General features: G+C 43.5%; 1 protein-coding gene across 1 annotated transcript; it reads left to right on the top strand.

Annotated features, from left to right (window-relative positions):
• Positions 1 to 1,501: 1,501 nt before the first annotated feature.
• Positions 1,502 to 14,648, top strand: FAM241A (family with sequence similarity 241 member A; the record flags this gene model as incomplete). Its single annotated transcript, XM_084204369.1, has 2 exons — positions 1,502 to 1,606; positions 14,403 to 14,648. Exons 1-2 carry the CDS (start codon positions 1,505 to 1,507, stop codon positions 14,646 to 14,648), a joined length of 348 nt encoding a protein of 115 aa, XP_084060495.1. The 5' UTR covers positions 1,502 to 1,504.
• Positions 14,649 to 14,901: the final 253 nt, after the last annotated feature.

The raw sequence follows: 14,901 nt of genomic DNA, 5'->3' as shown, positions 1-14,901 counted from the left end.
GGCCTTCAGGACAAACTGCTTTTGGCCACCCTGCACCTTGGGGAGCAGTTGTTCCATCAGGATGAGGAGCCACGGCCGAGAGGGCAGGCAGAGCAGTGGCCCAGTGCTCAGTCCCAGCTGTCCCTGTGCTGTCCCTCAGCCCCTGCAGCCAAACTGAGGGGCCTGGCAAGTGCAGGGGCTTGTGTATTGCCCCCCACTTATGAAGAACCTTTGCTTGTAGGCTGAAGGTGTGACTGAGTGGTTTTTGTGATGGTTTTAGGTGTGCTACAAAAACAGCTACTGCTGTTTATTGCCCAACAGTAATGACAGGAAAAGCAAACAGCAGGTAGAATTTGCTCCAAATGACAGTGGGATCCACACACAGCCACCAGAAAAACATATAATATTAATCCAGATGTCTGATTTCCACTGAATCCTGCTGTTAACACAGCCTGTTAGCACCTCCACTAATTGCTTATGGAACGAAAACTGAGCCAAGCAGACCTGTCACCAACAGTGCATGAACTGGATGAGGAGAAAAGATGCAGAAGGATGACAACAGTGGCCCCACCACAGCTTGGGAACGCCCCACATTGAAATCCAGCTTCACTTTCAGACTCTGTCCTTCCTGTACTGGGGTGGATAGCATGGATAAGGCACGGAGGGCTGGCAGGAGTGAGGCCTCCCTGCAGAGGGAGGGAGGGTGCTCCTCAAAGCGGGATCCAGGCACACCCTGTGCAGAGGCACTTCGTTAGCGCAGAACTGGAGACTCCCTTGGAAAAGAACTTCAAGACCACTGAGTCTGTTAACCCAGCACCGCCAAGTTCCCCACTGAACCATGTTCCCAAGTGCCACATCTACACATCTTTTAATACCCCCAGGGACGATCGTTTCACCCGGGCACCCAGTTCCAACACTTGACCAACCTTTCAGTGAAGAATTTTTTTCCAAAAATCCAATCTAAACCTTCCCTGGCATTGTCCATACACTAAGTCTCATTTTCGGGGTCTGCTGTTGCGTTTCCTTTTTCCTGGTGTGCATTAGTTCCTTTCAAAGAACAGAAGACACGATTCAAGCAGCTTCGGAAGAGCGAGGCCAGTGTTTCCTCTTTCCCGAGGGAGGAACAGCGAACGCCACATCTCACACTGCCAAGAGCAGCCGTTCCTCCCCAGGGACGCACCAACGAGGAGTGGTGCTAAAATTAACGCTATATTAACACCTGGCGCTTCCTGCTTTGAACAAAAGCTTTAGAAATCGGGCGCTCGGGGTGGTTTATTTTTCGCTCCAACGAGCAGCAAGCGCCCGCCCAGCCCGAGGCGGGAGCCGGCAGCTGGAGGCTCCCCACCCCGGGCCCCCCATCCCCGCCGCGGGGCCGCTGCCAGGGGCCGCCCCCCGCTCCCGCGGCACCGCCCTCTCTCCGTTCCTCCCTCCGTGCCGCCGCTCCCCCGGACCCCGTGACGGCCCCGTCCCGCCCCGGCAGGCGGGAGCGCGGGCAGCGCTGGGTCCCGCTCGGCGCGGAGCAGCCATGGGCTCGGCGGCGCAGCTCCCGCCGCCAGCGCCGCTCGGGGAATGCGAGCGGGAAGCGGGGGCGGCGGCCGCCCGGCACCGGCGGCGCCCCGAGGAGCAGGTGGGTGCCCGCCCGTGAGGGGTCTGGGAGGGCGGGCCGCGGCTCCGGGGCTGCCCCCGCCGCCTGGCGACGACAGAAAAGCGGCGACGCTTCTGATTCCTCTCCCGTGGCATTCCCGGTGCAGCCCACCCGTGCGAGCCGCTCCCGGTAACGCTCCATTGCGGCGGGGCTTATGCAACCTGCGTGGGGCTGCCCACGCCTGGTGCTGGGGTATCCCGGCAGGGGGCCCGCCTGACCCTCGTCCTCCCCTCCGGGACGCTTGGTCCGCCTGGAGGAAAATGGGAGCAGATGTACAAGGGTAGTCCCGGCACGGCATCCACATGTATCTCCCTGGAAATAACCAGGCTGCTCTTGCCATCCCCGGAATTCCCCCCAGTAGTTCAGCTCTCGTGTTCGTTCACTTGAGTATTTTAAGCTTGTAGTCTCTGTATTTCTTAGGAGACGTAATATACTGTAATTGGACGGAAACACCAACTCTTTTTTTTTTTTTATCTGCCTCAGAATTTATATTTTTTATGGTATGGAAGTGGGCTTTTTGCTTAGGAGCCGTTTTCCTATTGTTAGCTCTTAACTGCCTTTCCAGACACTCTTTTGTTTTGCAGAGAGCATCGTCCCGGTGTTTAGACAAAGGCAGTGCTCTTAATGCACCTTTATTGATGTTTCATTTAAAGGAAGAAAGAACACAGCCTTTTTCATGCACAATAGTAGAATGCAGTGATCTGCCCTGAAATGTCCTAGCACTCATGATTGAACAGGGGCAAACAGAGCTGCGGGAGCGCATCCATAAGCAATTTCTGAATTTTGATTGCATTATTAATTTTTGTTGAAAATTCTTATAAGATGCTCTGCACTTAACAATAAATGAGCCACGTTACAGCTGAAGTAGTTTAATATTGGAAAGTGTCTGGTAGTACTTGCCTGACACGACATCTAGAAGCGGGCCACTCTGAAAGATTCTGGTACTTGAGAATTCACTTAGCCACATTTACGCCACGTTTACGTAAGTCAGAGCATCTTCTTGCCCCTTTCTCTAGAAAAATGGGGCAGAGCAGAGCACATGCCCGAATGTAGGGTAAGCACAGATGCACCAAGGGAGGCTCAGAGTTCTCTCTGTGTCTATAAGCCCTACTGCAGGATGTCACAGGAGGCAAGTAAGGAATATTTGCTGGTTCTGGTTACTCTCCTTCCTGGAAAGAGACGTTAAAAAGTTGCATCAGATCATCTCATGCATTACTGTGCTCGAACTAGTTGTAATTCCTCGCCAAGGAGCTTTTCCCTGCAGTTTACAGCTGCCTCTTAGCGAAGGGTGTGTTGTGGTTTCAGGAGATGGTGCAGGCTGAAGCACTGCTTTCAGTGGTGCTTAAACACATTTTTTAAATGAAGCTGGTAAATGTACTGCTTGGGTGGCCACAGCCACACTCGGCTGACAAATTCTCTTTCCACTTTTCTCAAGCACTGATAGTGATGCTGGCCCTTTCTGACAAGTTGGGGTATAACAATAGGATAGTGGAGATTTTAAATATGCCAGAAGGAAGAAGGAGAAAATCCTTCCTGTTTATTGGATATGTTTCACTGTCATAGCACAGAGTAGTTTTTCTGCATACTGAGGTGCAGTCAGCTGGGAAAATAATAAAGTAGATTTGGAAATAAGAATTATAACTTGCCTATATTTAATTTACAGAGAGAATTAAAATATTGGATAAAGTAACAGTAAAAATAATAATAATTGGGTAGATAAGCAGTATTATTTTATTTTTATGTGTAGGGAAGATATAAGGACACAAGGAGTTGGTGGTACCTACACTTGCTGCAAACTTTGACGGAAAGTCCCACATTCTCTCGTTCAAGAGAAGAACAAAGTTGTAGCTTGATTTGGAGGGGCTCTTGTGTCACCAAGCCTTGTAACACTCTTGTACCTTTTTTGCCTTCTTGAGTGTGTTCAGTTTTTCTCCTTTTCCCCCTCCCTTTTTTGCTCTCATGGAGGAATTGTTGCTGACCTCCGCTGTTCCAGCGGGCAGGGATCCTGTTTCCAGGCTAGGTCCTTATTGGAGTCTGGTGGAGGCCCAGCGCTGTCGCTGTGTTTGCTGAGGGTATTTGCACTGCCAACACAGACTCTGGTCCTCAGCCTGTGTTTTCCTGTTCTGTGCTCTCTCCTGAACTATGAACGCGTGCGCCGCTTTAGTCATATGTGCCGTGCGGAAGAAAGGAGTCAAAATCTGCTTTGCTGCTGGTATAAATTCTTATTTCTCTCATGTGGTGTGAAGTAAAGCCTGCATGACAGAAAATCCTTTGGCCTCTTTTGAGAGGAATTTTTAAGTGAGGATCCGGGGCTTCAAACCTGGGTGTGATTTGGTTTTTCCCATTTACTGCAAAATAAACACAGTGTGTGTAAGATCATACCTTGTAACAGAAAACTAAAAGAATGCCTTTCTAACAAGCAGGACCTAAGTAATAATGAGTACACCCTTTAATTTTATTTTTTTTTTTTTTAATAGCACCCTGTAGGAAATAAATCTATTTAATGCCAAACCCTCTTTAATTTTTTATTGAAGCTTGTTATTGTGTCAGCACAGGCATGCCTAATGAAATTACTGACAGGTACATTTTTGTATGGACGGTTACATATCCATACATTCCAAATGGATGGATATGTAACTAAATGTTATACATAGCCTTTGAAATTCATTATTGCAATAGACTGTAGAATTACCTACTTCTGTGATTAGATTTGAAAGCTGAATTTGAAAGGATGATAATTTGATTTGTATGCTTTGTAGGTTTGCATGCAAAGGTAATTACACTTATTTTAGTCTTCAAAGCACTGCACACTGCAGGACCTTGGTAGTTTCTTGCACCTCTCCTGTATTGCAGTGCTGGGGTTCAGAAGTAGTAAGTGAAAGCACCCAAAGATTCAGCTGCTCCTGAAGCCATCTTGAGGGGAGTAGGTTGCTCCTTTGCCCCTCAAGATCACATTTTTTTCCTAACTGTTGATAGCTATTAGTCAGACACATAAATTGTCCTGTATTTTCAACACCACTAGAGATAAGGACCTCAAACCTTCTTCTCTAACCCACTTCCTAAAATAGGTTAGCCACTGTCACATTACTGCATTCTAATCTCATCAACACCTATGAATTAAACTATTAAATAAGAATAGAAAAGTGTGAGTGTGTATTAATAAAGTTGATGCAGAAGTCTTGCATTTGCATTGCCTGCATCCTGCACACGCCCTACCACAGGGCATGAGGTGGTATTATGGGGATGCACAGCCCCCTGTCTGTCTAGAGGGACTTTGAAGCCATGCTGTGTGACACAGTGGAGCTCTTGTGCTTGTCTTCTGTACTGAGAGCTGTGGGCGGTTCTGTGTCTGGGCAAAAATGGGGTTTAGTTCCTTGTAATCAAAGTTGAAGGCAATAAAAAAATTCCCAGTTGCTTCAGTGAGGCCAAGATCTTCACGCTGGTTTGAGATACACAGAATCCACAGTGCTGTTCAAGTGTAAAACCAAGGCTTTTAGAAGATGTTTAAGTGCAGAATTAATAGGTGGTATGTGTATTTGCAAGTAGATTTATTAGCAGAGACTATCACCTTTTCATTAACCTGAGTTTGTAAGCCTTTGGGGTGTTTTATTATTATTTTGAACGGTGTTTTATGGCTGTAAGTGGAGTATTTTATCTTCTAATAGATGGCTTCAGGTTTGAAGGTGCTGTTATAAAAGGGCTTTGAGAATTGAGAGTTTTGTTGAGGAGGTATGGGTGTCTCAGTTAAGTTCAAGCTGTGAACTTTTTGAATATCTTTACAGTATCACTAGTATTTCTCCAGAATGAGGAGGATGAGCAGAAACAGAACTAGAGATTAATATCAACAGACCTGTGGTATGCCTTGTGTAAAATCTTCAACTTTCATTGTTGGGTGGTTGTGTGCTGTGTTGCTCAGAATGCTATCATTTCAGTCATAAGTCAGTAATGATCAAGAATTATCTAAATTATACTTGTATATGTGGAACTTGCAATGCCTAAGGCTGGAAACATATTTCTAATTTATTCTACACTGAGATAATCTGAAAATTGTAGGTTTCTCCTGCTCAGTTGTTGGAATTTGTTTTCGAAAGTAATCATACTTGACAAGGACTTAATCCCAAATTTGTTCTGGCTCTACAGATTAATTAACTTTGTGGCAGAGGTTTGTAACTATAAAATAATAGATGATAATAACTTTCTTAAAAGCATTATCAAGTTTTCTGGGGCTTAACAGCATTTGAAGAAAAAAACCCCAACCCTTCAAACATACCTACAATATGTAGCACCTACAATAGATAGGATAATATGCTGTCTTTGAATGATGGAAAGATTCCATTTTCTTAACGAGAAAAGTATTCTGGAGATAGAAGTGAATAGAAATAGTCTTTCCTTAAAAGGTAAAATTAACAGCTGTTGCTTTTCAGCAGGCCAGTGCATTTGGTACCACACTAAACGTACGGGGGTTGCAAACCTTTTTGCTGAGTCAAGCTGACCAGTTTTAGTCGGGGACCCTGATAAATGAAATCCAATGGAAATTAAATGTTGCAGGTGTAATGAAAAGATGGATTAGACACTGCATTTGATCTGGCCTCTATGTAAAATTGCAGTACAGATGGGATCAAGTTTCAGGGACAGTAGCAGGAGCAGGGGGTGTAAACAGCATCCTAAAGCGGGGGAGTGAGGCAGTAGATCTTGACATGATGTCAGGCAAGTTTCTTCTCCATGGACCCTCGTGTGCCAGCTTCCTGTCTTTCACACTTTCTCATCTGGTGCTGTATTTGTGGGGAATTTACTTGTGAAATTATGGGACATTCTTTGTGTTTATCAAGGGAAGCCTCTATTCTTTTTGAAGCTATCTCTGTTCCACCCATTCACAAGTTAAATTATCTGGAAAAGCCTTTTCATCTGTTTAACACAAAACTTCTCCTGGTATTTCAGAGTTTGTTCCAGCAACTGTTGATTCTAAAGTTGCTGCAAAAGCTGACTGAAGGGAATCCAGTGCTGTTGCTTTTCTTATGCTGTTGCCTGTTTCTATAGAAACATCTTGTCTCAATTTTATAAGTGATTTCTAGATTCTTGCTGTAAAATGAATGCTAGCCCAAGCTTTGGTTTGCAATCTTCTGTTTAAACTTCCTCTAAGTATGTCACTTTTATTGGTAGCTGCTATAAAGTACTTCTGGTATTAAGAATTTTTCTAGTTTTCTTGCATTTGCTTCTTTTTCCCAGAGGAAGAAGTTAAACTTAGTTTTTTCTGTCTGGTTTTTCATCTGGAATTGAGGGGGGTTTTTTCCCCTCATTTCCAAATCTATTGATCTTTTCATAGTTAAATATCAGATTAAAATTAGCCTAGAGAAATTAAGCTCATTGGTTGCTTGGGGTTTTTTTTCTCCAGACAGTTGAAATTAATCTTGTTATCTTTGTAGTCTGTTGGCTCAATATCAAGATCGTTTTGCTGCTTACGTTTACGAGCTTAAATACTGATTGTTAATTTTATGCCAGCAAAGGATGCAAAGGGAGACTGGTCTTTTCCTGTAGTAAAGAGGAAGAAAATCAGAAACATTGCCAAAAAATCATTTGCCCTTCTTGGGCAAACTTCACTTTCTTTTAATTAAGTGTAAGATATCTTTTAAGTACAAGAAAGCAGGATGAGATCCTGATCAGGTGCCAGGTGTTACTAGTAATGAACTGTTTGGCATATGTGGAGGAGTAGGAAACAGACAGGCAGCACCCACCCGGCCAGTGCATCAGCAGGGCTTGTGCTGGTGCCCTGCAGTGGGGTGAGGCTGTGCTTTGCACAGAGGGCAGGCCACCAGCTGGGAACCTGCTGTTGGCTCCAAACCTCCAGAGCCTCTCCGTGGTAATCCACTGGGCAGTCATATGGCTGAGTACTGGTGAGATTGGACCATTCCTTCCCTCAGGACATCCATGGCTGGCTACCCAACTATTAAATATCTGTAGCTGCGTGTTGGCTGGTGTGTCCCTTTCTGCACCCAGATAAGTTGGTCTCTTATTCTGGAGTGGAGAGAACTTGTGGTTTCTTCCATCATGGTCTCTGTCATCTGCTCACTTTCTTCTCTTTTTTTTTTTTTCAGTTTCAGTTTTCATCTTCTGTAAAAGGTAACTCTGAGGCACTCTCTTCGGAACATTAACATCCCAACTTAGTGAAAAATACTCCTCTGTTTTTGAAAGTAAGCTTGTTCTTAAAGTCATATCTCACTGCCTTTTTTGACATTTAGGTGTCTGTGGGCTTCAGATAGCAGACACACCACCTGTTCCCTGGAGTAAAAATAACCATGACTGGAGTAAAATAGATAGTGAGCAGTTAAATACTGCAGGGAAAATTTCTTGCTTGGAAAAAAAAGAAGTGTTCAGAAAAAAAGAGAAATGTTCAGGGGGTGTAAATGTGATATCCCTGCATTTCTTTGTTAGAGGGTTGGGTTTTTTTAAATAACTCATTCAGAAGTCATCTCTGCATTCTTTATTACAGGGGTTTTTGATGTCCCATTTAGATGTAATTAAACACGTGTTTGCTATGGTACTCAAAAGCAATTTCTATATAATGTGGAAATAATTCTCTTAAGTGTGCCATTCCTTTTCTTTCTTTTATAACTGTATGTATGATGAAATATGATCAGAGGGTGTCACACAATTTAGAGACACTGCTGCTTTTCTGTGTTGGAGGTGAACATTGTGCATACCTTTTATGTCCTCTCGCATTGCCTTCTTTGCCCTGCAGCACTTTTTTGACTGTGAAATCATAAACTTTCTATGGAGAGTAGTTATTTTCCCAATCCATTGGCCTTTTTTCCTCCATTGCTGGAGTTCAGTGTTTGTCTAATGCACTTTCAGGCAGTAGACGCAAGAAAAGAGGCAATTACAGACTTGTACTCAGTCTGGTGCTGTTGTTAAGTCTGTGGTGGGAATTTTTCAGGTTGTTTGAGCAAGAGAAGACTGTTGGGGTTTCTTCTGCTCATTAGTTATGACCAAATACAAGAACACCACTTGTTTTGCTTGAATGGATCTTGTACCTTCAGAGTGGTTGAATAGATTTTTTTTTAACATCCTGACTCTTCATGTGGAGCAGGTTCCCTGTGTTCATCTACTCCCTCCTCCCACAAAACAAAGGCTCTTGAACTTTATCCAGTTGTTTCACTCAAGTCAGTTACTTGGCAGGTCTTTTCCACACACACAAAAATCCCAAACTAAGCACACCATCTCAAGATTCTTAGGCTAAGTGTGGAAAACTGGGGATCAAGCTCCTGCTTCAGAAGATGAAATGCCTGGAAAACCATAACTATACCTATTCTCCACATGGCCACATCAGGGGTGAGGTTACAGAGCTGAAACTTATGGTTACTTTAGAGCTGTTCAGTCCTCCCAGCAGAAAAAATTAAATGTTAAATCTGTGCTCCCGTGCTTTTTTTGATTAGACACATGAAGATAACTTCCCAAGCGTGTAGGGTTGTTCTGTGTCCCTCTTGGATCCATTTGTGTTCTGCATCCTCCACAGGCTTGGCAGACTTTCTTGGTGTGATGTGCAAATGGTCGGGGCAGGAACTGTGTGCTCTCAGCAGTTTGAGGGGAAGGACCATAAACTGGCTACATTACACACAGGAGAGGCAGACAGGGATCAGTCATAGGCCATTGCACTGAGAAGAGTTCAGTGCTAACTTTATCCTTCTCTCCCAGGGAATAGCATATGACTCACTGCAAAGATGGCTTCTTTCTGGGGGCAGGATGTTCTGATGGGATCTCATGTTTCACTGCCTGGTCAAAGCACCCTTTGATAGGAAGGGGTAAGCAAGAAAAAGATTGTCCTGTCAGGCTGGTGTGGAGCAGCCTCTGCTCGTGACATACATGTGTTTTCCTGAGTTTAGGAAGCAGTGAGTTTCAGTGAATGTGTGGAAATTTGCCATAAGCAGGGGTAGTTAGTGGTCAGAACACAGGGAATTTTGTGTTGTGTTGATGACAAACAGAACTGGAAAAGCCACAACCGGATGTTAGTTGGGTTCAGTAGGATGAGTAGGACTTTAGCTTTAAAACAACAAAGAAGGTAGTCAAGGAAAATATTCAGTGACATGGGGGATTTTCTTCCAGAAGCACTTCAGGGATGTAGGAGCATCAACTGTTCTGGAAGCAGGCTGAACTTGGCACTTAGTAGCTCCTCTGTGACCTCCTTGTAGGGTTTCATTCTGAAAAAAGGTGATTTTATGGCATCCTGCATCACATCTGTGACAGCCTGTCATGGTTCTCCTTGAAGCATCAAAGCCCCTAAGCTATTTGACCTTAACAGAGGGGAAAACTTAGTTCAGGGTTTCAGTATAAAAGCTTTTCAAGTCAGATCTTTTTGAAAGATCTTCAAGTTCTGACTTTCTGCCAGTAAACAGAGGGAGACAGCAGACCATGGCTTTCCTGATGAAAATCTGCCATTTTGAATAGGGAGGGAAATTTTAAAACACCAAACATCTGAAAAGACCAGAGGAAATGGAGTGGTTGATGGGAACCTGCAGGTACCAATGGCTTTGTGAAGGACATTGTTTGTGCATGCTGAGCAGTGGAGCAGATCAGATGCTTCCCTTTCTCTTCTGTGTGATAACTCTGTTTTTCACTTTAAATAATTAAAAAAAAAATTAGAAACCAAATATGAAATTGAGTATGGAGCACTGCAAGTGCTGGAGTCCCCAGCACAAGATAGACATGGACCTGGCTGGAGTGAGTCCAGAAGAGAGCCATGAAGGTGCTCAGAGGTGATGAAGATGCCTCTCTCCTGTTAAGACAGGCTGAGAGAGTTGGGGCTGTTCAGCCTGGGGCCATTATAGCACCTTGCTGTGCCTAAAAGGAGAGAATTGGAGAGGGACTTTTTACAGGGGCATGTAGGGATAGGACAAGGGGGAATAGTTTCAAACTGACAGAGGATAGATTCAGAATTCAGACTAAGTCATCCCAGTAAATCTAAAATAAAATTATATTGATGTAAAATTAATTTAAATTACAGTAAGAAGTAATTCATTACAGTAATTTGATAAGAAACATTAGGTTAGGAAACAAATGCAATCACCATTTCTAATACATTCTGGTTTAGACTTATTCACTTAGGAAAGCCTCATTCTCCTTTTTCCTTCAGGAACAATACCATATGTGTATATTTGGTGAGTGTCTTTCAGCCAGTTGGAGGAAGAGGATTCTTGTCTGGGAGGCAGTGCTGCTGTTCCTCTCTTTTCAGGAGATGTTTTGGGCATATATTAATCTATATCCATCCATCTAGATCTCTGGCTGCACTGCTGTTCCCCAGTCCCTCCGAATTTCTTCAGCACTCCTGTGTTTCAGAGTGAGGAAAGGCAAATGAGTGAAGATGAAGTGGCCCTCTCTTACGTTCCCTCCTGAGCTGTAGCAGATGAAGTCTGGGAGTGCCCCTTGCATGGCACATAATTACGAGGAGAAGAGCAGCTGGGAAAAGCCTGGAAAGCATGTTTTCTCTGGGGCTAGTGCAGGTCAAGAAATTCCCTCTGCTCCCTCCTGATACACAATCGATTCTTAAAAGTTATGAAACCTAGGCTGGGTTGTGAATTTTAAAATAGCAACTTTGAAACAGAAACTTCTGCTTTTACACGAGGAAGCTTTGGTTTTGCAGAGGCAAGGGGGTGAGCTGCTCAGAATGGGTACATTTCTCTCTCCACATTTTGTCTATTATGGTAGTGTCTGTCTAGCTTCAGGCTGATTCAGCAAGATTAGTATGAAAATAGCCTTATGAAAATAGTTCAGTAAAAATTAAAGAGTCAGCTGGGAACTGTGTGTTCACTGAAGACAGCCAATTTCTAAAATTGTTTAGAAAAGTATTTTTTGTTGGAAAAAAAAAATTAGTTCTGAAATTATGATTTGAGAACTATGGCATGTATATGGGGCTGCATGCCATTCTACTGTTGCCCTGAAAGTTAGTGACAGAAATTCTAGCTGCAGTATTAAAGCTTATTTCTTATTCCTTAGCAATTTGGAGTATTGTAACATTACTGGCATTTGCCCTAATCCTGTTTTAGCTACACCTCTGAAAAAATGTATTTGTCCAGCATGTGAAACATTACACAATAGTAAAGAAAAGTATGCCATCAGTGCTTTCATGACTGATCATCTGTTCTCAGCTGCTTATTGCTGAGTTGCCTGAAGCAAGATATACTTAGCCTGAATTAACTGAAGCAGACTTTGAAGTCTTGAGAATTTCCTTGATCATTTTGAAAGGTTTTGTAAGCTATTGAAAAATATTTGGAAAAATAACTTGACGCTTGTTCTGTGGTTAAACATCCACTTGTCAGTCTCTGTGCCTGGCAGCTCCCTGTGTGTAATCGCTTTAGATTCCATGAATCCTTGTTTGAGAAGGTGAGGGAGGGGTAGTGAAAAAATTAAAAAATACCTGGACAACCTAAGTGAGGTGGAATTTACTGTGTTTGCTTTGTTTAAGAGACAGAGTGCAACTTCTTGCTGTTAGCTTATCGAAGCAAGCGGGGCTGTGAGTGCAGTCCTGCGTCCTGCAGCTCCTGATACCGGGAAAGGCGTTGTTGGCATGGACACGTGTGGTTAACCCTGCTTAGCCCACTGGGAGCTGCAGAGGACCTGCAGACCTGTGCCTGCCTGCAGCCTCCTGGCCAGTGCTGCACTTGCTCTGTGTGAAGGCTTCCAGGACCTTGCTGAGTACCACTAGCAAGCCGGGGGTAAAGAAGCAATGTGCATGTTTTCCCCTTCCTCGTTGCCCCGGCCATGGATAGAAAATGTAGTGATTTCTCAGCTGTTCTCTCAGAAGTGGTCTCTGCACTGCTTGATGTGAGCTGTGCTCTGATCCTCTCCACCATCTTCTGTCACGTGCTCCCTCTGGTCTCTGCATGTAGGAAGCAAATAAATTTATTTGCCCTTCCCAGCACAGCCTGTCTCTTTTCCCCTAGTTGCTGTGATCATTATACATGTAGGCTGTGTCTGTTTGTCTCCCTGTGCTCTTTGGGAATGGAGGGATAAGAGTTCCATTGTGTTCTCAGCCCTGCCAAGTTTACAGGGGCTCACAAGAGGCTCTGCTTTTCTAGAAGAGACTGATCTTGAAACATTTGGAATATTGGTGAGTCAATGTTTCTTTGAATTAAATTGATTTAAATAAAGCACAATTAAAGTTAATATGCTGAAGAAAATCCAGTAAGGGGGAGAAAACAACTTGAGCCTGCAAAGTGGGCTGAAAAGAGGCAAGCAAGTGTGTGTCTGTACATAACCTCCAGTACTTCAGTTCTCCCTACTCAGGATGTTCTGTAGAACCACAGAAAGAGTGAACAAAGTATTAGTTATGAATTAGTTATGAACACATTACTATTTCAGCTTCCTGCACCTGCCCCTTTATGGGATTCAGTACTGAAGCTTAAACCAGACTCTTTATGAGTAAGTAAAGTTAAAAAAGAAAAAAAATCTTGGTACTTTCAGCTGAGGGACTGTTGGTTTGTTTTTTTTTTAGCAGCAGTTGTTGGGCTTTACCCAGAGCATTCAGCCAGCAGGTTCTGCATGGTGGCCTAAAGTCTGACCTAGAGAAACAATACTGGCTTCCATTGGTCTTTGCTGTATGTTTTTGTGTAAGAATCGTAATTCACCTTATTATTTGCTCTCTAATGGAGAGCCTGGCACTGCTGAGAAAGGGAATTTCTGTTTCTCTACCAAGACCATGCCGTGGAACAAAGGATGCAGAATAGCATTCATCCTTGAAGATGGAACATGTTTGCTTTGAATCTGGGAGTAGACTAATTGCACATAGAGCTTCTGGGCAATTTGTAGGACCTATTGATCAGTTGACTGAATTATTTATGAGTACCTGCTGTATGTGTTTTCACTGATGCCTAATGGAAGCATTAGAAGACTCATGTTCATCATCTTGAAACATGTTTGCTCTGTCATATCCAAACACAAGGCAAGAAGGTTTTGTGCAAAGAATCTCTGGACACTGGGGAGAGAGATGGGATCTCAAACTCTAATCTAGTTACAATTTACATGGTGAAACATTCCTGTTGTCTGCGGTGATATTTATTTACCTGTGGCATTTTCATTTAAAGATGGATCTCTGCCTTCCTGTGCATTTGCTCTGGCATTTTTTATTTCAAAAAAAAAGTCCAGAACTTGTTTCTCCTTCCCTTTGCTTTTTTATACCACCACTTTGGGTCTGTCCTTGGGTCTGTCTTCCTTTGCCTGACTTGTATGGCTTCTTACACCAACATTGGGATAGATGTTTGTCACTTTCCTGGTCAGATCCAGTGCCCTTCTTTCAGCAGTGATTAGCAGCCCTTCAGTTCCCTGGCCTTCAGTGCAAAATACTTCATAGTTCATGTTTAATAGTTTGATATCATTCTTGTAGTTCTGGAGATGTTCTGGAAATAGTTCAGCCATATCCCCTCCCTGGAATTAGAGGCATCTCATTCCATTGTGGTTGCCCTGACAACCACAGGCAGGTTGCACAGACAGGTAAGATGTATGAACTGCAGGAGAGCTTTACACCTTCTCTAGAGTGGCATCTGGATGGGAGGGAGGCTGTCATGTATTTGCAGCACCACTTCAGATGCCCCAGGTCTGGACAACATACATCCTTAGCATTGTACCAAGGTCACAAGTTATGTAGCATTTTCAATCTCTTGATTTAAGGAGTAGATTTATTGCATGTGTATCTTAGTTTTATGCATTCAGATGGAAACAGATGAGAGACTTGTTCAGAATCTCAGTAATAAAATTGTACAATGTATTTCCTCTTTTTGTCTTCTGCCTGCAGGTTCACCAAGAGCAAAGGAACCACGCCACGGAACCTGTGATAGATGACTACAAAAAGATGGGGACTCTGTTTGGAGAACTCAACAAAAGCCTTATCAGAATAGGCTTCACAAGGATGTACTTTGGAGAACGGATAGTAGAACCCGTGATAATTATATTCTTCTGGGTTATGCTCTGGTTTCTTGGCCTACAAGCTCTTGGACTCGTGGCTGTTCTGTGCCTTGTCATTATTTATGTACAACAGTAAAATTTTATAGATACTATTTGGAGGACATATTTCAACACTGTCACTATGTCAGTGGATTTATGTGTTTAAGTAAATGGGTGGTATATCAAAAGCTGCAGTGCTTCAAATTGCTGAACTTCTAATGAGGGGGACTAAAATTACATTTTAAACCAAATCAGCACTGCCCTTTTACATCTTTTAGGGGGAAGACAGGAGATGTTTGTAATGTAATGGTGTGAAATGTACTGTTTCCTGCACTCTTGGGGCCTTAGCC

The sequence above is a fragment of the Fringilla coelebs genome (assembly GCF_963513975.1).
Source record: "Fringilla coelebs genome assembly, chromosome: 4".
NCBI lineage: Eukaryota > Metazoa > Chordata > Aves > Passeriformes > Fringillidae > Fringilla > Fringilla coelebs.
This window is presented reverse-complemented; position numbering and strand designations above follow the sequence as displayed.